Here is a 25,053-nt window from a genome sequence, read left to right as displayed (position 1 = left end):
GAGCAACTCCTGGCCACATCCCTGCAGTTCACATGAGCTCATCCATAAGCTAGCAGACAACTGCTGCTGCGTTAATGTGACAAATGTGGCGTCAGCTGAGACAGTTACAGCGCAACACTTCATTATGAAGCAGGAGGCTGGTGCATCCACAGGAATGAAAACAACATGATCTGTATTCACCTCCTTCAAAAAATCACTGACTCAATAACATGCATGGTTAGAGAGACTTGAGTTAATACGAATTTTCAAGTGTCCACTCAACTCAAATATTGTTGATTAGACATGCAATCAACAAAATATGAGATAAAAAGTTTGGACAGTCTATGTTTACTATATATGTAACTATATTTACTATATTTATCAACTAAGTTTGAGTTGAGATGACAATTGAGAACTTGAATGCAGTTAATCAGACATGTATCTGTCCAAACTTTTCAGCACAATCACAATTGAACGTCATTTCAACTTTTTCAAATTATCAGACATGCCTGAACTACATTACATTACATTACATTTGGCAGACGCTTTTGTCCAAAGCGACTTACGATAGTGAAGTACAAAATTAATAGAAGGTAAAACGTCTTTAGATAGGGCCTTAAAGGGAAATAGTGAGATAGAGGAGTGAAGGAGGGGAAGAAGGAAATGAGGTTAGTAGTTAGGAGTAGTTAGGTTAGTGGTTAGAGGTGTTAGGAGAGTAAGTGCTCTTTGAAGAGCTCTGTCTTTAGGAGTTTCTTAAAGATAGCGATAGATTCTCCTGATCTGGTAGTGGAAGGAAGTTTGTTCCACCATTGGGGAACTCTGTATAAGAACAGTCTGGATTGCTTTGTGTGAGTGTTTGGTAAAGCGAGGCGACGTTCATTGGAGGAGCGCAGCGGCCAGGAGGTGGCGTACGCCTTCAAGAGTGAGTGCAGGTAGGAAGGAGCTGTTCTGTCATCACCTTGTAGGAGATTGTAAGCTTTGAATTTGATATGAGCAGCAACTGGTAGCCAATGGAGCTCAATGAGCAGCGGGGTGACATGAGCCCGTTTTGGCTGGTTGAAGACCAGACGTGCTGCTGCATTCTGGATCATTTGGAGTGGTTTTACTACACAGCCCGGGAGGCCAGTTAGTACGGCATTGCAGTAGTCGGAGCGTGAGATGACCACTGTTTGTACCAGGAGTTGGGTGGCCTGTTGCGTCAGGAACGGTCTAATTTTTTTTGATGTTATAAAGCGCGAAGCGGCAGGATCGAGCAACTGAGGCCACATGGTGCGTGAAGGAGAGCTGGTCGTCAACCATGACATCCAGGTTCCTAGCAACCTTTGTCGATGAGAGAGAGAGAGAGTCGATGGTTATAGAGAGGTTGTGTTGAAAGGATGGTTTCGCTGGTATGACCAGAAGTTCAGTCTTTGAGAGATTTAACTGAAGGTGATGCTCCTTCATCCATGAGGATATATCTGAGAGACACTGCGATATCCGTGCAGAGATTGAGTGATCTTCAGGTGAGAACAGGTATAGCTGGGTGTCATCAGCAAAGCAATAGTAGGAAAAGCCATGTGAGCAAATAACCTGACCTAGGGAGGTGGTGTATATTGAGAAGAGAAGGGGTCCCAGTACCGAACCCTGGGGAACCCAGGGTTCTACCTTTTTACCTTGAATGCTACTGATCACGGTTCAAACTTTTCAACTCAAATGCATTTAATCAGACATATCTGCCCAACCTTTTCAACTCAAATGCAGCTGATCAGATATGACTGTCCAACCTTTTCAACTCAAATGTAGCTGCTCAGACATAGCCTTCCTACCGGTTTCACTCAAATGCATTTAATCAGACATATCTGTCCAACCTTTTCAACTCAAATGAAGCTGATCAGATATGACTGTCCAACCTTTCCAACTCAAATGTAGCTAATCAGACATATGTCCAATCTTTTCAACTCAAATGCATTTAATCTGACATATCTGTACAACCTTTTCAACTCAAATGCAGCCGATCAGAAATATATTTTCTACCTTTTCAACTTCAATGCAGCTGATCAGACATTTCTGTCCAACTTGTTTAACTCAAATACAGTTGATAAGAAATTTCTGTCCAACCTTTTCAACTCAAATGCAGCTAAACAGATATGACTGTCCAACCTTTTCAACTCAAATGTAGCTGGTCAGACATAGCCTTCCTACCTGTTTAACTCAAATGCATTTAATCATACATATCTGTCCAACCTTTTCAACTCAAATGTAGCTGGTCAGACATAGCCTTCCTACCTGTTTAACTCAAATGCATTTAATCATACATATCTGTCCAACCTTTTCAACTCAAATGCAGCTGATCAGATATGACTGTCCAACCTTTCCAACTCAAATGTAGCTAATCAGACATATCAGTCTAACCTTTTAAATTTCAATGCCTTTAATCTGACATATCTGTACAACCTTTTCAACTCAAATGCAGCTGATCAGAAATATCTTTTCTACCTTTTCAACTTCAATGCAGCTGATCAGACATTTCTGTCCAACTTGTTCAACTCAAATACAGTTTATAAGAAATTTCTGTCCAACCTTTTCAACTCAAATGCAGCTAAACTGATATGACTGTCCAAACCTTTTCAACTCAAATGTAGCTGATCAGACATATCTTTCCTACCTTTTTAACTCCAATGCAACTGGTTAGACATGACGGTTCAAACTTTTCAACTCAAATGCATTTAATCTGATATATCTGTCCAACCTTTTCAACTCAAATGCAGCTGATCAGATATGACTGTCCAAACCTTTTCAACTCCAATGTAGCTGGTCAGACATATCTTTCCTACCTTTTTAACTCCAATGCAACTGGTTAGACATGACGGTTCAAACTTTTCAACTCAAATGCATTTAATCAGACATCTGTCCAACAGGGTAAAATCTTGATTCTACAGGCCACCTGCCTTTTTTCATGGCAATGGAAATTCCGTCTATCCATCAATGTGCGCTTCCCTCAACCATTATGATCTCATGGTGCATTCAAGCAACTTCCTTTCAGCTTTGATGTTCACATTTCTGAACAGTGTTTTAGCGAGGGAACGACTATCCATGCCAAACATCTTGTCTTCACAAGTGGATCACAGTGAAGTGCAACAGAGTGCAGTCATGAGCAGAGATAAGGGATTGGTGCCTGTAGGCCTGCATGCATGAAAGAGCCTGAAAGGAGGCAGGTCGTGCCAGAGCGTGTTAACGAGGGCTAGGAGGCAGCCTTCATTAAAGAGCACCAATGTCTTCACAAGAGGGCATAAGGTGGAGGAGAGGGCAGCTCACTGGCATGCCCAGTGCACACGCCAGAACATCGGAACACGGCCGAGGGTGACAAGGTGAGCCAGGAAAGGAATGAAAACACATACCATTCCTTTATAAAAAAAAATGTTCCATTGTTTTTAATACAGATCAAAACAATTCTTGAAGTCAAATAGCCAATGTTGCCCATTATGACTTTACTATGGTGACAGAAGCACCAGGTTTTTGGCTGTGTTTGTGTGTATTAAACCACTGGTTCTAAAACTAATGTTAGAAAGACCTTTAGCTCAATTCCATCTCAAAACACATGCATAGAGTAAAAAAAAAAGGTGGACACCCAAGGACTGGTGTGATAGGAAGTATGTGATGCTAGTAATGTGCAGTGTTTGGTATCCACAGTCTGATGGACAAAAAGCTCTATATTGGTCTAATCTGAAATTAAGCATTAGCATTCTTCCATTTAACCTTGAAGTCTTACAAATGCCACTTGGTGGAATATGGTTGTGATTTAATTATCTTTTCCAATCTCCCATAATGTTCTTATTAGATATTAGAGTCTTGCCAAAGGAGAGCATAAAAGTCCTAAAAAAAAAAGGCTCTCAGAAACTACTTTAGGATAGTGTTCCTCTTGGTGAGAGCCTGTTGACTGCTAGACATGCCTCTATAACGCACTTAAAGACATAGACAGAAAGGTTGTTTTAATTCCCACACTGAGTTGCAACCGCCACCACTATCTGAACCCAAATTCCCACACATTTCACCCTCTGATATGCCTGAAACAATCTTGGTGACCTGATACTATAAATAGCTCTGTCAGCGTAGTTCCATACCACAACTGATTAAGATAGCAAAACAATTTACTGTTCAGACCGCCTTATAGTTGATAGCGGAAGAGAAAAAGGATTTCAGAATTTGAGAAGCACATTTCTGAGTCTGACACTGAGTTAGAAGAGGAGAAGTACATATGTAAAACACACACAGTGAACCTCTGCCCCTTAAGTGAGGTATACTCTGGTATGAACATGATTATGTTCAATGGGGCTAATGTGTTGTTTAGACAGATGCTATATGTAAAACTGACCTGTGTAGGATAAATTTCTAATTTAAATAAATAATGCATTAAAGTATTTTTGAAAAACTTCAGTTCTGCATCTGCTGATTATTTTGTTTATAAAAAAAAAAAAAAAAAAAACAAGTGGCACTTCTATTCACAAATGTGATTTACCAAAAGGAAAGGATTTCTGTGCTTTACGTTACAGAAATCCTCATATTCAAGCTGAGATGTTTATAATAAAATAAAAAAAATTACCTCTATCCAATTTATCATGCATTTTTTTATTATTATTTTTTATTCCATTCTTTATTCCAAATAAGTTTGCTTATTTTGAACTAAAAGCCCTAAAGTACAATGGGTCCACCAGACCCAGAAGGACTCCCTGTGTAACAAAACAAAAACCCTATATATGGGTTAAATATATGAAAGTTCTTTTCTAAATGTATTCTAATGTTTCTCATTACAAGTTTATGTTCAGCATAATCATTTGCATGACCAGAGCAATATTTATAGAAGAAGAAGAAAAAAAAAAAAAAAGTTTTGTCACATTTTTAATTTAGGGACCACATGTACTTAAAATACATGGATTCCAAAAACTTTTGCAAAATGCTCTGCAAGTTAATCAAACTTAAATATTTAAAACATTTTACTTGGTTTGGCAAAATATTCAGTAGTTAATTTATTTTATTAGTTTCAGTAATTTATTTTTCACTATATATTTAATTAAATATAAAATAAAAAGTAATTTAAATGACGCTGATAGAGATTAAAATGAGTATATAGTGTGTGGTGTGGTCTGTGCTCACCTGGCCATTAGCTTGTGCAGCTCCTGCTTGTGCTGCTGGTCCTCAGCTGCGATGGCGTGCTGCGCCTGCTGCTGCATGCCCTGCACGAAGTGCTGCATGTGCTGGAATGCATCAATCTGCACGGGAGACGGAAAGAGGGTGAGAAGGACACAGAAAACTGGAAGAAAAACATGCAAATAAAAACAAATATAAACATAAAAAGGGTAAACAGACCTTAACCTGACTCTTAATCTGATATAGAACCAGCTGAAGTCACGCTACATTAAATGTGGCTGTGATCTTCATTTCTTACAGCAGAAAGCATCATTAGCATCAGCAGCAGTTTGTTTAAATGGGCTGAGTTGTAGATTCCGACACAGCTTCCAGAAAGCACCACAGTAAGTTCATGCATGCTAAAGTGCTGTTGGAACCCCAACTAAAGATTTCAGGCGCTTTCCAAGATCCAAACGTCTGGTTTCCCAAGGAAAGGCCTAATAGCTTATGGAACTGTGTGCTATGAATCTGACCGCAATACTATACACACTCTGAACATTCCACACACTGAATTCCCATCTCGTGAAGTCTGCTAAATGGCACACAGTAGGAATACAAAGCGGTTTACAGCTCCAGAGGTGCTGTATATGACAGGGCCTTTGATGCAGTTGATGGAGATTGTCTCTCAGGTTCTCTTTGGACATTTGGCTTCAGGATCAACCTGCAATCCAAACCACCACCACCACCACCACTAAAAATCTTAAAAAAAAAAAAAACTCTTAAAACATGTGCGCACACCATGCTGCCTAACACTTACGTAATCTCTAATAGACGTAACACTTCACTAACGAGCCCTGCGACGCAGGAGGCAATGGTTTTTCCAAGTGTGCAGGAACAGAGACCGAGAAGGAGGGATAAAGAGAGTGCTGGAAGTTTGGACACACCTCATTGTACCAAAATTGTGTAAACACTGGGATTTTCAGCAATAATAAAGTTAGGTTGTATTCTAATATTTTTCATTAGAAGTCATATGTCAGCATAATTATTTGCATTACAAGAGCAATCTTTGAAAAAAAATTGTTCTGTCACATTTTGATATACTTGAAATGCATGGATTTCGCACTTTTACAAAACGTTCTGCAAGTTAATCAAACTTCAGCAGAAGGAACAATAGCAAAAAAATATAAATCAAAGGCCTTAATGTGGCAAAAATGTAGATTTTTAAAAATATTGTAATTTCTTTGTTATGCTGAAATTATCAGAAATACTAAAGTTAGGTCAATGTTTTGAAATGAAAACAAAATAAAATCTTATTTAGAACACATGCAAGTCTGTGTTCAGCATTTCAGCATGTCTAAAGCAAACAATGAACCGTCTTTAGGCCCAGTCTTTTCTAGTTATCATCCAGGTGTCCACCAATAAGCTGCACACTTCAGAATATAAGTACATCCTACTACTACTTTGGTCTACTTCCATTTAATTTTTATGTACATTTTCAAAACGATAGATGCAAAACCTAATTAGAACTAGGCCACTACAAAACCTTTATTTTGTCTCAACAGCCATTTAGAGGTGGATTTCAAGTTGTACAATCCAACTGAGTTTGAGATTCAGATCAAATTATTTCAATATAAAGACAAAACTCATGGTTCTGTCAATTAAATATATTTGCTCAGGCCCTGGAGCAGCAAAGTATTTCCACATCATATCACTACCACCACCATGTTTGACTGTTGTTCATAATATTTGACTGAAAACTATATTGTTGTTTTGACTTTGCTGCTAAATGCTAAATTTGTGCTAAATTTGTGCTCAATTTGAACTGCTTGAATTTTGTGCCAGGAGTAAAATAAGGTCACCCAAAAACAGTGTGAAAGACTGGTGGAGAGCAGGCCAAGATGCATGAAACTGTGATTAAAAATCAGGGTTATTCCACCAAATATTGATTTCTGAACTCTTAAAACATGAGCATTGTTACTTTTTAAATGAATATGATCTTGTTTTCTTTGCATTATGTAAAGTTTCAAAGCACTGTACCTATTTTTATTATTCTGAGCATTTCTCATTTTCTGCAAATAAATGCTCTAAATGACAATATTTGTATTTGTACTTCGGGAGAAATGTTGTCCGTGGTTTATAGTATAAAACCACAATGTTTATTTTACTCAAACATATATCTATAAATAGTCAAAGCAGAGATACAGAGATACTGATAATTTTGAAGTGGTCTATTTTTTTTCCAGAGCTCTCTGATATTGTCAGATAATGTTTAACGGCACATTCAGGTATTCAGTATCTTTTGGCAGTATTCGTAGTCTTCTAAATAACACCGGTGGAAGGTGGTAATCTATAGGTGTCTCCGATATTTCAACTGGAACTGTGTGTCTGTCTCTGTTAGCTGACACATTATATCATTTATCAGTGGAACACAAAAGGCCCATAAGAATATATGGATTAAAGAGCTTTAAAAGAAAGAGCAGGAAAATAAACCCCATGAATCGGGGAGGAAGAGACAAATGTAAGGAAAGGTAAGGTAAGAGGTGAACTCCAAGTGGCAGTTCTCCATCATCCTCTTCCAATGGAAGCCCTCCATCCCCTCCTCTTACGTAACGCTTGTTTTGACATCGCCCTGAGCGACGTAACTCTCTCGCAGCTGGCTGGAGGGGGAGAGATTCTTCACCTTCATTAAAGTCTCATTCGATTCAGCCGCTTCCCTCTGATGCTGCACACTCAATGACGAGCTTTCAGAAAGCAGCTTCTCTACAGCTGCTTTGAACACAGCATATCCGTTATATAAGGAGGGGAAAGTATGCGCAAAAAATGCCACTCAAAAGCTCAGTGGACCAGAACTGACTTCATCACGTCAAGGTGCCAAACAGTGACCTTTCTACTGAAAGACAGATGGCCATTGAGTAAGCAGAGGGTAAGCCCTTGTATTCTCCAGCAACACTGCAAACATGTCTGGATGGATGAAAAGAGTTCTGCTGGAGAGAACCAGTTCATTCAGGACAGGAACGCAAACCGTTATGAAGAAAACACAAGCCCACCAACGCAAACATCAAATCAAAACAAAAGAAAAGATGCTTTGTGGCTAGTCTTTAACATTTATGGATCATTAGTTGCAAGCATTTCTGATCTGTCTTAAGCCCTATTCGAACAGGATTAGGTTTTGCACGAGATAGGACATTTTGCCCTTAAAAGACCTAGATGGGAGTGGCTACTTAATTTATGCACTTCCATCACCTTCAAAAAAATTCTTATAAATACATTCACACAAAGCAATTCAGACTGTTCTCATACATAGTTCCTCAATGGTGGAACAAACTACCTTCCACTACCAGATCACGAGCCTCCCTCACTATCTTTAAGAAACTCCTGAAGACAGAGCTCTTTAAAGAGCACCTACTCTCCTAACACCTCTAAAAACTAATACTTCTAACCTCATTTCCTTCTTCCCCTCCTTCCCTCCTCTGCCCCATTATTTCCCATTGGCCTCCTTTTTTACTTTGAACTTCTATGTCTTCTATCACTAAATGTACATCATTTTTGTAACTTTCTCTGGATAAAGAATCTGCCAAATGTAATGTAATGTAAATAAGACTGGACAGTATAACCAAAATTTCTATCAAAATATGTTCCTTAATTTTGGTTGATAAAACAAAATTCCACTATCAATATGAACAACAAAAAGCTAAGAGTGCCCACAACAGATCTCTGGACTTACTAGCTTTTGAAAAATGAATTAGCAATCAGTGACAGATGCTTTAAATAACGTATATTAAAATATCTGGACAACTGTATCACTATTATTGAAACATTATATATAGCGATACATACTAATATTGAATTGTCGTTCAGCCCTACTTATAACCCATTATAGTTATAAGTTATTAGGGATGCACAATACATAGTTTCAGTATTGTCCTTAAAAATGTCCATGTTGTAGTGACAGGATTTGCAAAATCATGTAATGCATATTGCCATACATGTCTATTGTCTATTACCATACAACTTGCTTGATACAAAGGACAAATGGTGTACCTACCAGAGGCTGACTATATCTGCTTTCTATCATTTATTTGACCTAAACTAAATATTTCAACCGTTTCAACTGTTTCATTGTCTGGATTTGAGTGATATACATCAATAAACACCTGACTTGAATGACTTATTAGTAGGGCTACACGATTTGGGGAAAATATCTAACTGCGGGTTTTCCACGGTATATTGTAATTGCGAATTAAATTGTAATTATTTTTAATCCATTAAACCATAAACCTGTGTTAGTGGTTAATATATTCAACACACCTTTTTCCCACATAAAAATCCCAGTTGTCAGTTTTATTTTTAAATTTCAAGGAAAAGAAAAAAAAAATATGTTAGAATAACTGGAATAACCCTGGTTTTTAATCACAGTTTTTATGCATCTTGGCATGTTCTCCTCCACCAGTCTTACACACTGCTTTTGTATAAATAACTTCATGCCACATCCATTTTCCTTATATATAATGTCATTCCCGCTGAGCACGGGAGAGACTATGAGGCCAAAGACTACAATCCCAGCACTCTACACACAACAAACGCGGTGACACCAGAGATGTGATGCGTCTCTGGAAGAGCAGGCTGCGTCTGCACACACACCCTTGCAGGCTATCTACAGGTTAATCTACAGTCACGACAGATACAGCAGGTCAAGACACTTTGGTAAAAATGTATTAGCCACGTCCATATGTAATAATAAAAAAATATATATATAAAAAAAAAAGAAGAAGAAGAAGAATTAACCCTGTCTGAATAGGGCATTAGTCAGTGTTGTTGGATTAAATAAGGTACATACCTTGCGGGCGCTCTTCCACATGTATTTCATGTAAGCGTAAGTCACATGAGGGTGCGCTGTGGGCAGAGGGTGGTCCAGTTGTTTGGATGGGTCCACACCGAGCAACAGGACCAGAGTCTTATGAGCCAAAGCCTGAAGACAGAGGAAGGAGTTGGTCAGTAATATCAAAGCCTTTTAGCATTGATATAATCAATACATAAAATATAACCAGCTTTGCTACAGATACATATACACATATATGCTAATATGGTAAAAGTACTTAAACCTTTAAAATCTAAGTTTCTAACGTTTGCAAAAGGTTTAAAATAATTAGGAGTAGCATGATAAACAAAAACAAATGTGTCCAGAATTATAAAAATACGAGTGGACGATTCAAAAATCTGTGCGGTAGAGTTATCAGAGTAGAGAATCAGAGTGGTCAGTGCCTATTTCTGACAAAGAAGGAAAACAAAAATAGAACTGTGTTATTTGGCTTGATGGTGCTCCATCCAATACTTTTGGAATAAGGAAGGGAGTCAGGAATGAGCTGAGCAAGTGCATGATGCTCCCACCACCAAGCTTAACAGTTAGTACAAGATTTTTTGGGTGTGACTTAGGGCTGCACAATATATTGTTTAAGCATCGTCATTGTGATATGCGCATGTGCACTAGTCACATCGCAGTGCGTGCTTTGTCACCTAAGGCAATTAAATCAAACACATCATGCTGCAATGTTCTGATTTTGACACAAGAAATAGACACACAGTGTTCTAATTTTTTGAGTGAACAGTGCTGTCTCTGTGTCTGTGTGAGTGACAGGCAGCTGCTGCCCGAAAAACACGAGGGGGAGTGTGAGGGGGAGCGGGTAGACACATGCTTGACAGCCTGTCGAAATCTGTGCACCTCAGTCCAACATAGTTTTGCACAGATATTTCCAGTTACAGCTGAATTCACGCTTTTATTCACATAAAAACGCTCTTATTCACCTTTTAAAAAGCCATTTAAATGCCCGATTAAAGGGGCGATTATTGTTATGCTGTTTTCTTCGGGATTTGAGTGCTCGGCTGACTCTAAAGCGCTCACTTAGCTCTCGATCAGTCTGGATCTCTGATGCAAGACAGCACACGGGGTCGGGTGGGGCTGATGATGTCACAGGTTCTCGTTGTTTAAAATTGCGATAAATATTGTCAAGAAAAAAAAAAAACAACAACAAAAAAACAATATCGTGCAGCCCTAGTTTTACTGCCTTACCTTCACTCCTTTATAAATTCCTCTTGTTTAAGTTTCTTGTCATAACTTTTGTATAAAACAATTACCAGTAGTCAGCTACTTGCTTTAATCAGACATTTGCTTTGTGGTTTGCATGATTTTAACTGATAACCAATATTACACAGGCACGAAGTATGTTTTCTTACATGTTGCTGATTAAGCCTTATTTATCATTTATACCTCCCATTTATACATTTTTAATGGAAAAAAAATTAAATACTGTGGCCAGAGGCACTGTGCAATATATAGTGTTTCAGGAACCATCAGCTCCCTTAAGACATGGGACTCCTGAATACCCTGGACACCAAGTCATCTACAAATAAACAACAGAACAAGCCAGCTACTGAGGAGGCCCTGACCCCACCGTGAGTGCGGGTCCTTACGAACACTGCCGCTATTCTCCGTTTCTCTTTCATCCCCTCATCCATCCCAATCTTTCAGTGTCTGTTCTTCTCTGGTGACACGCGCTCTGTGATCAGCACCGCAGGCCTGAGCTGTGAGCTCACGTCTTTGTCTGCTCACGAGCTTCGACAGGGTCGCGATATGAAACGCTGACCGGCGTTTGAACTCACTGTAGATTTTCTTTAATCAGTTAGAATAATATTTATGCTCACCAGACACAGAGAACGAGAGAAGAAACATAAACATAGACGCAGGACTGAAGTAGCGTCTAGGTTTTTTTAGGTGAGCAGTTGAATGCTAGTTCCTGGTTATAGAACAGAATTATAAAAAAAGTTAAATCCTTATCTGCAATAGAGCTGACAAGGGAGACTGGACTAATGTCACACAAAAAAAAAACATTAACCAAAGTAAAATTATTACTATTGGTCCATTCTCTATTTTACACAGTGTAAAGAGCAGTGTGAAAAAGTGAAAAATAAACAGCTAAATTTGAGACTGAATTTTATTTGCATGTTTTTTTTTTTTGTTAAAGAATACTTTTAAATAAAGGTAAATTTAAAATGTTTCATGTTTTAAATGCTGTAATGTTCCTGCTTTGGAGACATGTGTTTGGACAGTGACGAAATAAAGTATTCATGCACACACAGCTCTTGTAATAGAAAAGTGCATTTATGTATATTTAAGAGTATACTTAACTTGGAAAAGTACATACTTTTAGCACTGTAATCAATATATACTTAAATACATATTTTGGAACTTATGGCAACTAAGTATAGTTCAATTGTAATTAGGCATTAGACATAAAAGCATTAGGCTGTGCTTTTGAGTGCCTTTTCGTATATCTTTTGTGAACTTAATTAGATTTAAGTATGTGTTTTTTAACCATGATTATCATTACACTTGAAGTATATTGTAAATGTACTACTTTATGTATTATTGACACTGGACAAGAAAACTACACTAAAATGCACTTTTTTATAATTTTATTTCTCATTTTTCTCCCAATTTACACAGCCAATTACTGCCCCTATCACTAGTAAAGTGCCAACACCAGGAGGGTGAAGACTAGCACACGCCTCCTCTGACACATTTGAAGTCAGACTCCGCCTCTTTTCCAACTGCTGCTGCTGCAGCATTGCCCAAAAGCATCACAGCGCACTCGGAGGAAAGCGCAGCGACTCGGTTCCGATACATCAGCTCACAGACGCCTCGTGCTGAATGACTTTGGACCTTTGGACCTCATGTGACCTCACCCTTTGAAGTGGTGAGGGGAGAGAGCGCCATCTACCCACTCAGAGAGAGTGGCTGATGGCAGCTGATGGCAAGCTACATGAACAGGATTCATTCCGGCAATCTCCTGATCATAGTGGCAGCGCTTAGCCTGCTGGACCACTCAGAGCCCCACTAAAATGCACTTAAAGCAGTATTTAATGCTACTACATGTATTTTCTATCCACACAACTTTAAATTTAATGCATATTGCTTAAAATCTTTTTTAATGGAAATACGGACAAAGTATATTTAATGTGTATTCTCATTAAGTATATTAAATAGAAAATGCACTTTTAGTATTCTTTACCTAAATTAACATATATTTAATGCTCTTAAGTACACTTATTTTTCACAAGGGAGGTGCATCACGGTATTTGCATTAAGTGACAACAGTGTTAATGATGCTAGGATGGTTTTTTATTTTTTTTTATGTGTTCTTTAAGCTTTTTTTTTTCTTGAGTATTGCAAGTAGTTTACTGTAAAATGAACTAGTGAAGTACTGAAAGTGAAAGTACAGTACTGTGTTCTGTAGTTATTACAAAAAGCAGTGGAAAGTTCTCAGTGTGAAAGGCAGAATAGGAGCAGAAGAAGGTCTCCTTGATCACTTGATTCAATTAATGAAGAGGAGCTTCATCAAACCCGGTGACAGTGCAGAGCATCTTGGATTGATATTGATTCCTAACATTTTTATAACTGTATTGGAGTATTAAAGTATTAAATTAATGGAAAATATGAAATAAAGTAAAAAAGAAAGTAAGAAAAAAAAAAACGACGGTAAAAACAAAAAACAGCATTTTAGTACTGTAGTGAAGTACTTCTAATTCATTGCTATACAAATCTGGCCCTTTTTTTTTTTTTTTTTTTTTTTACCAAAATAACTCTGGTTCTAGAACTTGTTGCTTTCAGGCTTATAAGAACCCATGTATACACCAGTTTTAGTGGAACCAAGGATATATCGCTGTATACATCATTAAGAGAGGGAGTTGCACAATGGCTCTCAGTTCGCATTGAAGAACCTACTGTTCTTTACTTCCAGCTGGGAAAAAATATTTTGGGTTCCAGAACCTTTTTTTATTGGTGTAAATGTGCCAAAATTAGGTGTGTGAACTGGAAAGTTTCTTGTTGGCCAAAAAGAGCTACTTAACTCCACATCTCATCTCAAAAATCAAGACTTTGTTCCAAAAGAGACGATGTTAACCATGCTCTTATCAAATTATGAGCTAGTTTTATTAATTAATTACACTTATACAAATCTGTCATCTAAACTAAGACAAGGAATCTTGACTTTAAAGAAACTGTACTGATACGATTGATTTTGTATGATCCTCTATATAAAAACAGACGTAGTTATTCTCTTACCAGTCGTCCGCTCTTCCCACACAGGCTGGCGTACTTCAACCACGTCCTCATGTCCTCGTGGGGGTTTATGACCAGAGAACGCACCATCAGGATGCGCTGCCAGTCCTCCACTATCCGCTGGCAGCCCTGCACACAACAAAAATGACAGATAGATAGATTAACACTTTATTGATCCCAGAGGGAAACTGTGAATGGTTACTTCCTCACTTACTGTTTGAGTAATTCATAGAGAGCTTTGGTTAGCATTGCAGGCTGAAAACGGCACTCATACAGCACCTCTCAGCCAATCACATTGCAGGTATTACCGACGTTAGGTTAAGTGTTTCTGATTCTTGTGTCCCAATTTAAGATATGAATATTTATGGATTCATTAAAACTTTATGGATTTTAAGATGATGAGATGTTTATTTTAAGAAATCTTACCCTTAGTAAGTTTTTGGTGAACATGTGTAATTTCAATGATCATGCTAAAAAGTACTTTTAAAACACGCATCAGAGTGAATGAATCTGGTGATTTTTGCGAGAATTCTGTTGTGCTCTAGTTTATCTCATCAGCTCTCTTGAGTATGAATGAGCAGATTAGCCTCTTCTGATATCTCCACGTACAGAGCAGTTCTTGTATCAGCGGCATTAGCGGTACCACAGTTACTTAAGTAATTGGCAAAATCTGTAATAGTCAGAAAAAGGTCCTGGGACCTACAAAACACCCTGATTTTAGAGAAAATATATGTTGTTTTGCAATAATAGTAACAGAAGCACACTGATGCCATTTGTTATCATGTTTTGCCCTCTCCCCATCCTATCTTATTTTTCACACTTTCATTTTTAACAAAAATCGCCAGTGCACCTTATAATCCGGTGGGCCTAAATTAATATTACCAGGCAGATTATAAGGAGCAGTAAAGCCACTCCGCTGAAGTGCAGCGTTATACAGGAGTTTCAGAGAGGTTTCTCTTTAGCACCGAGGCTGCAGCAGTATTAGCATTAGCCGCTAACCGCAGCACTAGCTCTTTCGCTATTAAGAGGTGAGTATATCGGACTGTAGTTTGTGTTTTTGCTGTGTTAAAGCAAGCTACATAGTATGAACCAATAGTTGAAAGCACCCTGGTTTACTCAGGGTTACTTTGGAATACTCAGGTTTGCACAATGTAGCACTGTCCGGTGGCATTTCTTAGCGCTAAGTGCTGCTAACTACGGTTAGCGCTGCTGCTAACAGTGCTAAAATACAGGAAATCTAAGCTTACTGTAAGTAAACAGAAGCGCTTCACTCACCCAAATAAACAGTCTTCAGGAGAGAAATCTGTGTAGATTAACATCCAGTGCTTGTTTGATTTTGAAAGAAAATCAATGTTTTAATAAATGTATCATGGTGCAGCGAAGCAGAAATGGAATGTCCTCATATGAGGACACAAGGTCTCAAGAGGTTAAGGAGTTTCAAAAACAGTACTTTTACACTTTCACTTGAATAAAACATTGAGTTGATACTTGAGTTGATAGTATTTTAAAACCCCACTATCTATACTTCTACCTGAGTAATAAATACTGTGAATACCTTTGACATCTTTGTTAGTTTGTGTATACTCCTACCACATATATCTGGTGTAGTAAATACTATAGCTACAATGACATCCTATGCCATCAAAGTTTTAATTATGCTCAGTATTTATTATTCATATCCATTTCTTCAAGGAACCAAAACTGACATTTTCTTGCTAAATGATTTCTCATGTAGAACAAGTTAGAAATTTCCGTCAGTCCTAATTATTAACGGGAACCTGATGCAACTGGTCTTCCACAGAATCTCACTATAAATCCTTCCAGCTCCAGCGCTGACAGCTTTGCTTACAGTCAGATATATGTGTTGAGTGAGGGCCCAATAAAACAGACAAAAATGGACTGGAATGACACAATGGAAAGATCCTGCAGGTATACAGCTGCTTTAACACCCAGAGTTTAGGGTTTTTGATGGACACATACATCCAAAACAGGGTAAAACAAGAATCACTCAAATTATACCTTTTAAAATTTTCCACATATTTAGGTAAGTATTTTTTTTAAAGAACAAAAATCACATGACTGTTACTTATGTAACCCTTAAGCTTACTTAGATCAGATGTCTTCAGGTGTATATACTGTTTATGTAACACTAGTGAACTTTTACTAGTTTTAGATCTATGATGTCCCAATTTTAGTCCCAATCCTACAGTCTTGCTATCTTACATCCAACCCAAACAAAATGGGGTGTGTTAAGGTAAATTTCTGGCGTATTGCTATCTTGGCAACAGAAAACACAGGAGCGACACTGACTAAATACAACCTAGACAGACATCAACAGTCAGATGTACATTGCTATCTTGGCAGTTAATTGTAAACACAGGCCCAATGCGCTCTACCCCTACTTGTTATAGAAGTGCTGTACACATCCAGGTAGCAGTGCAATTAAAATAGCAATCTCTTAAAATAAGAGCACACCTGGATCTTAAAGGGAATGACATGTGACACACTGATTGGTTTGTTTAATGTTATGCCCAAAACACATTGCCTTGCAAGACTTTTTTTTTTTAATTGTTAAGATAACAAAGACAAATTGACACACATTAAATTAAGCTGCACAGTTAGCAATAGACAGCTAGCATACATATCTCTAAAATAGAGCCTTTAATGTTGAGCTTCAGCAGATATACAGCTTTGGGAAAAAATGAGACCACTTAAAAATAATGAGATTCTTTAATCCTTTGGAATAGAATCAAGAGGAAGATGGATGATTACGAGCCATCAAACCAAACTGAACTGCTTGAATTTTTGCACCAGTAGTGGCATAAAGTTATCCAAAAGCAGTGTGTAAGACTGGTGGAGGAGAACATGCCAAGATGAAAACTGTGATTAAAAAAGGGTTATTCCACCAAATATTAATTTCTGAATTCTTAAAACTTTACGAATATGACATTGTTTCTTTGCATTATCTAACAAGTTCTAAAAGCTCTGCATCTTTTTCATTATATCAGCCCTTTTCACATTTTCTGCAAATAAATGCTCTAAATGACAATATTTTTATTTAATTAATTAATTATTTTTTTATTTTATTTAATTTAGGATAAATGTTGTCTGTAGATTCTAGAATAAAACAACAATGTTTGTGTTACTCAAACATAAACCTATAAATAGCAAAAACAGAAAAAGCTCTCTTAATTCTTTTTTTTTAGAAATGATGTAGATAAGACTTGATCTGTGTGACTGTATGATTAATACAGCTACATAATTAAGATCAGATGTGCTGCTGAATAATAAACTGAAGTACAATCACTTTATTTCTAGTAACAGTTTTTATAAATCATTCTAGAGTGATTTATTTAGTTTTAAAGTGATTTTTTTATTACTGTTTTATAGTGTGTTTAAAATCAAATATTGCAAATATTGGTACACACTCTGGACTGATATCAGTTGCTACTACTGATGTGACATAACTGTTTTATAGTGAGGTAAAAGTGCTATAATTTGTGTGTCTATGTCCAGTAAGGGTGTGTATTAGCATTAGCATTCACAGGATTTTGAGCATGTTGTTCAATAGTGATTAAAAACATCAGTGTGTGTGCATGTGTATTAGCATTAGCATTAGCCTGCACAGGTTGCTGAGCATGTTGTTCAGTTGTGATTTAAAACAAAGAAAAAAAAGGCATGTGGTTCTCCCGCCAGCAAAACAGAGCATTTTTGTGAAATTGCAATATAATTTCAAATATTATGTTGTTTTTATTTCTTACACTAAAACTGTTTCACACTGCAGACTCTACATCCAATGCATCCAATGAGCAATTATATCTGTTAATTGCACCTTGGGGGGCCTCAGGCTTTGCAACAGGAGTTGGAACCAAGGTAATATAAAATTGTCAGCAGCAACAAATAGCCACATAGCAGGAAATGACTATATTAAGCATTTATTATATAAAGTGGAAAGAAAAAAGTAAGTTCACCCTGTGGCACGGACTAAGCTTTTGTCCTTAATTGCATTTTTCCCCTCACATTACTTTTACTAATACTTTTACTTGAGTAAAAAGTTCCTATATTTTTTTACAATACTTTATTAAGAAATGGCAGTTCAGGGGAACTGTGGAGGTCATGATTAGTTATCGAAATTATCGAAAATATTTTATGCTCATATGCTGGTAAGAAAGGCAAATCAATACCACCATATAAAGGCCAACAACTTGCAAGAAAGCTTAGATAAGTCTTAAATAAGTGGAGCATCATTGAACTGTGCAGCACTGCTTGAACAATAACCGCAAAATCATCAAGAAAGATTAAAAAGGAAAAGATCTTAACTTGACTTAACTGACTTAACCTTTTCACAAACTTCACTGTTAAAACTATGCTGCAGAACATCTAGAGAAGGCAGATGAATTTGGACATGTTTTGGGCAGTTTGGGAGAAAATTGTCTTGGTTACCTGAAGTCTTTCCCACCAGGTCTCCCTGATGATGTCCCTCCTCTCTGGAACCAGTTTATACTGGATCACCTCCTCCAGCTCTGAGAGCATCTGACAAGACACCATGGCCTGAAAGGGAGAGACAATAAATAATTACTTCTATAAACAATGTTTAATAAACTGTCCCGCTGTGACATTAAATCTTTCGAGTTGAGACAATGCTAAGGAATTTACGGCCAAACACTGGGGTCTGAAAGACGTTAAGAGTTCTAGAACTGTAAACACATCTGAGAAAATGTGTTGAACTGTGTGAGTGCAGACCACAACACGTCAATACGAATCAATAACGCAAAAAAATAAATCACTGTCATTGTTCTGAGCCACAGGCACCAGCGCCCACTACAATACACTCTTCTTCAATTACATTTTTACATATTTATTTATCTGTGTCTATTGGAGTTCCTGGAAACAAACAGAGGCAGGTCAGTGTTCAGTGTGACATCAATTCAGATTATAGACAGTCTGCCCACTTATCAGGCCTGTGGCGTACATACAGCTCAGACACGCTCAATTCATCAAACTTCACCATCTGTATAAGATAAACTCCGGTTATGTCCTTCTACCAGTGGAAATTCGTGGACATTGTTATGTAAAACACATGAGACTGCATTGGGAAGAGAAATGAAAGATTTCTGTTGCTGTCAAGCAACGAAATGCAGCCAGAGTAAACACAGCAGGCACAGATTTGGCTTGATATTCTGGATGTTAGGATTCAGATTGTTCAGATTAGGTTAGATTAGGTAACAGGAGTTTAACACCTGGACAGCATGAAGGCCATTTTTTTCTGGCAGAAGCAGTTTCAATGGATACTGTCACAGGCAGACAGATAAGTGTTTTCAGTTCAGTACGTTGCAAGAACTTAATAGTGTTCAAGTGTTAAAGCACTGATTTGTGTGAACCGGTCAAAGATTACCTTATTTTTTGCACTATAAGGTGGACTTCAAATCCTTTAATTTTCACAAAACTCATCAGTGCGCCTTATAATCCGGTGCACATTATGTATGAATTCTAACTGTCAGATTGTAAGAAGCAGTAAAGGCACTCCATTGAAGTTTCAGTTTGGTTCTTCAAAACCAAACCTGGAGCAATGTTAGCATTAGCCGCTAATTGTGCAAAGCGCTAGCACTTTCTCAGACCTCTAGCTAATAGTGCCCTGGCTTACCGGAACACTCAGGGTTCCTTAATGTAGCTCTGACGGACAACATTTACTAGCGCTAACCGCTAACGATAGTTGAATTAATAGTTATTGTTAATTCAAAGGAGCCCATAGTGACTCTGTCCATTATTTAAATTCATTAAGTCCCTGAGTGACATACACTAATCATCCTAAGAGCATTACAGGAGAGTGTGTTTTTTGTTTTTTTTTTCTGCCCAATTTACACAACCAATTACCCAACCCACTCATTAGGACTCCCCCTATCACTAGTGATGCCCCAACACACCAGGAGGGTGAAGACTAACACATGTTTCCTCCGATACATGTGAAGTCAGCCGCCGCTTTTTTTCGAGCTGCTGCTGATGCAGCATTGCAGAGCAGCCAGCGCACTTGGAGGAAAGCACACCGACGCGGATCCGGCACATCAGCTCACAGACGCCCTGTGCTGTGGACATCACCCTAGGAGTGATATGGGGAGAGAGCGCCATCTACCCACCCGGAGGGAGCAGGGCCAATTTTGCTCCCTCTGAGCGCCGGCAGTTTGATGGCAAAGCTGCATGAGCGGGGGTTCGAACCTGCAACCTCCCGCTCATATTGGCAGCGCTTTAGACCACTGGAACACTCGACGAAAGTGTGTTAATGTGCGTTTGTTCATTTAACATTATTAACAAAATGTAGATATGCTGTGTTAGTGCTGGAGATAAAACGTTTAGAGATGGAACACTTTTGAAATTGCCAATGGCTTGGGTGTGGGTCTGTTATGGGTCTGGGCTCTTATGGATGTTCGTTAAGGTATTTGGATGTTTAGAAAGAGGTAAATAAGGTGAGCAGATGAGTCTTACCCCGTAGGCTCTGCTGTAGCTCTCTCCAGCCATGGCAGTCAGCTCTGCATCCAGCAAGTCTCTAGCTTTATCGATGCACTGAAAACAGACAGACATATATATACACATATTAGTCCAAAATAAAGAAATTTCTTCTCTCTCAAAAAGGGGGTGGGTGGTGCAGCAATTAATTATTATTGTCTATTCCTTAATTCCTTGGTGATAGGGAGCCAAATTTAGCTTTTATTAGCGTCTATGTATATAACCTACATCTCTGGGTGCCCGGAGATGTAGGTTACATCGGAGGTGGACTATTCAACAAAGGTTAGTACTCTTTTATCATGTTTTACTACACCAGTTGTCCGTTAAGTGGGAAATGAAAAGAAAAAAAAAAAAGAAAGAAAATAGAAGCTAATCAAAGCTAATTGCCAGGTGATTATGTCACACTGCAGGTTGTAAACAGCGGTTTTTAATGAGCTTCTTGTGCACTTTTAAAGTTTTACATGCCTTTTTTTTAAAATGTCAGAATTCCCCGGTTTCTACAAATAAGATGTGGAGCTATTTTGAACCTGAATAACAGTGTAAAAAGCGATTTATCTGCAGGGGCAAAATATGCCCATATCCATACTAAAGTCTGTTTGGACAAACAAAATAGAAATCACTGGATCTTGGAAAGCTGCGAGAGAATGGAGGTGTGCTATTCAACAAAGGTTAGTACTCTTTATCATGTTTTATTGCACCAAAAGTCAATTTGACACCGGAGTTCTCCTTTAAATGCTGCAGTCTAGTTAGCTAACTAGCTGCTGAGATGAACTACTAGTATTTTAGTATGCTTTTCAGGAAGAAAATGGCCATAAAACTTTAACTACACATTAAACTATGGAAATATAGTGGTCTTCATAATTTTTTTAAAAGAAAATACTCAAATTTGTGGGTTTCTTCAGTTGCCTTTGCCACCATCTAGCCAGAGATTCTAATTTCTCCTTTTTGAGTGTGCCTCTGAAAAATCAACACTTTACCCTACCCCTCTAGCCTAACAAGAATCAGGACACCCTACTCCTAGATGTTCACACACAAAACAGAGGGTAGGGCTAAGTGATAGGGCCAAGGGGTGAAATGGGATTGGGCCATGGTATAAGTCTGCAGTTATGCAGGTGTTTTTTTTTAAAGAAAGCTTAGTGCAAGTTCTGCCAGAGAACTCTAATGCTACGTCACCTTAGGTTGACCAAGCATCAGTTACCAGCTGTCTTTTAAAGACCTCTAATCACACCTTCTGTCCTGTGCTGACACTTTACACTTCCTCTCCATCCTCCCCACTGACATCAGGTTGGTCCAGTTCAGTTGCCTGGGGGGGTTGACTCTGCCTTCTACACACGGTAGGCCCTGCAAGGGTCCAAACACCACAAGGCCTGGACTGATGACAGGGTCAACACCTGACCAAGACTTTCACCTCAAATCAAAGACTTGTTTTTCTGATCAAATTTGTAAAGATTTTGACTAAATTAAAAGTTGTTCTTTACATTAAAGTGCAAAAGTCTTTTCAGTTGTTAAATCTATCCTAATGTTAGCTAGATTCTTATATATCTTTTTTCAGAATAAAAACCCTCACACACAATTTTGTCAGGTGTCAAAATGTTTAATTTTTTTGTGTATTCTTGAGTAATCCTCCAGTGCCCTTAACATTAAAGTGTTCCCTTGAGTTTCCAAATCATTTCTACACCTTTGAACACTTATATTTTGGTGCATACTTCTTTTATTTCCTAATAAATTGCTGAAATGGTCAATGAGTTAACATTGGTTCCTGTGTCAGTCCCAGTGCTTCTTCTTCTGTCTTATCATTCCATTCCACAGAATAACAAGCTCTGTAATGTGCTATTTTCTCTGTAAAGACGCGCAGGCAGCCCATCCAGTCAGGCTGTTCCCCAACACTCACAGCCTCCCAGCGGGGGTCAGTGGAAAGCAGAGAAGATATGATGGCTGTCTGGCTGTTGGTTGGTGCCTCCATTATCCAATTTTCCCTTAATCAGCAGTTAATGCTTCCACTCTCACTGTGGCGGGCCTGTTTGAAGTCAGCGGTGAGGAGAAGCACTCCTGTCAGATGAACTCGAAACGCACACAGTCTCTTAAAGCCTGCCAGCTCTGCCTGACTATTAACACCTCACCCTGGCGCAGCGCAGCGCAGGCAGACAGACGTCTGTACTATAAAACGCCAGGCTCAGAAACCCAAACAAGCCAGCCAGTCAAAGCCACGATTAAAGAGAAATTATTGGAACTTATGTAACATCACATGTTCCCGGCAAAACAGCAAAACCAAAAAGTGCCACGATCAAATGGAACAGCTCTGGAAAAGCCCTGCGTTTTACAGTCGTCTGGGTGACACCTGCACGCATTCCCCACGCTGAGGTAATTAACCCACAGGAGAACTTGCTGGGAATGAGGGGGAGCAGGAAAGAACGAGGGAAGTTAAAAAAAAAAGAATCTGTAGATGATGGAGACAGCTGCCGCTACAGCAGGCCCACCAGCAATTATGGCTCAGTCTGATTAGGTGCCAGAAGACAGTGTGTGGGTAGAATAGTAGAAGAGTGTGTGTGTGTGTGTGTGTGTGTGTGTGTGTGGTAGAGGACAGAGGCAAACTGTATGAGCTCAGCCAAAGCCCAAGAGTGATTGGGTGCCGCTGCAGATGGGCTTCAGAATGCCCTGAAGGAACCTTTATTTGAGTTACCGGGCCTGAGCCGGCTAAAGCAAGTTCCTCTGACAGGACCGGTCACCATTCACCAGCTCCACCGCTACGAATGAGCTGACAAGTGACGAGAGTGATGAGGTGCAATGAATGAAGTCTCTCTTTTACAGCTGTTTCTTTGAGAACTTTGTGGTCACTTTGTGGTTTGACAAACCAGGACAAATCAGAATATGTCTGTGTGTAATACTGCTCAAAATTCAGCATAAAAGATTTAGTGGTAAAGTTCAAGCTAAGTAAAGCATTTCCAAGCTACATTTGAAGCAAGCTGGATAAAGTTGTTTAAGCTAGCATTGGCTTGTATTTGAATGTAATGGTTTATATGGTCTACCAGTGAATATACACTGCCTGCCCAAAAAAAAAAAAAAAAAAAAAAAAAAAAAACACTGGATTAAGGATGTAGGGTTGTGATGCTGAAGTTGTTCAGGTCTAGGTTCAGCAACAGTATGTGCTGAAAGAATGAGGTCAGCTGACTCTACTTGAATATACTGAATATAGACCAGGTTATTCCATCAATGGACTTTTTCTTCCCTGATGGTACGGCCATATTCCAAGATGACAAGGCTATGATTTATGGGGCTGGAATTGTGAAAGAGTGATTCAGGGAGCATGAGGTCATCATTTTCACACATGGATTGAGAGAGTTCACCACAGAGTCCAGACCTTAACCTCATTGAGAATCTTTGGGATGTGCTGGAGAAGATGCAGTAGCAACAGCTGCAAAACTGGTTTAGGCAGTTAGTTTTATGGGTCAATTTTTTATATTTAACCAGTCTAACCATGTTTTTGCCTTAATAACCAGAGTTTTGACCACCTTGATCAAATGCCAGAAATGTCCAAATGAGACCAGCTACCAGAACAAGCAGGTCATAAATTTAGTCACTAAACTTATTTTAAATGCATCTAATCAGACCTAATAAATCTGAAAAAAAATCAAGAACTCTGAAAGTACCCTCAAGTGCAGTCGCAAAGATCAACAAAAACATTATGATGGAACTTGCTCTCATCAGGACCATCTCAGGAAAGGAAGACCAAGAGTTACGTGTGCTGCACAGGATAATTCATCAGTTCACCAGAGTTAACAGAACCTCAGATAAGAGCATCTAAATGCTCTTCAGGTCTTAAGTTGAGTCTCTGAATTTATATCAATCCATCTAAACAATTATTCAGTTATTATACAGTTATTCAGGTTCAATAAAGCAAATACATTGCAATTCCAAAAGTCAAGGGATAGAAGGTAACACCTTATAGAATGGCTTCGTAATGGCCATACCTGTATATGTTCTGAGGTGCTATCTTGCGAGTAAGGTACAGAACTTCTATGGCCTATTACCAGTACACATACATGAGATTGTGGATCGCATCACACATGACATAGTATACAGCAATACGTCCAACATGCACATACTCACTATCAATGTAGTGTTTTTTTCTTTAGCTTCAAAGGACATGGCAAAAGTCATGGGACACAACACGAGTTTCTGTGTTTTAGGCAATAGAGAACGGGGACAAAAACTTAAGATAAAATTTAGATACGATTTTTTTAGATAGTAGAACAGGTTGAAGTAGAAGGTGCTTTTGGTCACGTTCTCATATTCAACAGATTGAAGCAATCCAAGTCTGATCCGCTTCTCCATCACTAATTCAGACTCGTTCTCCA

At 38.5% G+C, this 25,053-nt stretch overlaps 1 protein-coding gene across 1 annotated transcript in view; it reads right to left on the bottom strand.

Moving 5' to 3' along the window:
* mtor (mechanistic target of rapamycin kinase) overlaps positions 1 to 25,053 on the bottom strand; it is a 178,630-nt gene that overhangs the window by 27,795 nt on the left and 125,782 nt on the right. Inside the window, exons 33-37 of the mRNA XM_007247957.4 lie at positions 20,678 to 20,755; positions 18,641 to 18,748; positions 14,201 to 14,326; positions 9,920 to 10,051; positions 5,110 to 5,225 (exon numbers count right to left, since the gene is read on the bottom strand). Coding sequence (XP_007248019.2) covers positions 5,110 to 5,225; positions 9,920 to 10,051; positions 14,201 to 14,326; positions 18,641 to 18,748; positions 20,678 to 20,755 — 560 coding nt within the window. The remainder of the gene's footprint in view (positions 1 to 5,109; positions 5,226 to 9,919; positions 10,052 to 14,200; positions 14,327 to 18,640; positions 18,749 to 20,677; positions 20,756 to 25,053) is intronic.

Source organism: Astyanax mexicanus, chromosome 12 (assembly GCF_023375975.1).
Source record: "Astyanax mexicanus isolate ESR-SI-001 chromosome 12, AstMex3_surface, whole genome shotgun sequence".
NCBI classification, from domain to species: Eukaryota; Metazoa; Chordata; class Actinopteri; order Characiformes; family Acestrorhamphidae; genus Astyanax; species Astyanax mexicanus.
This window is presented reverse-complemented; position numbering and strand designations above follow the sequence as displayed.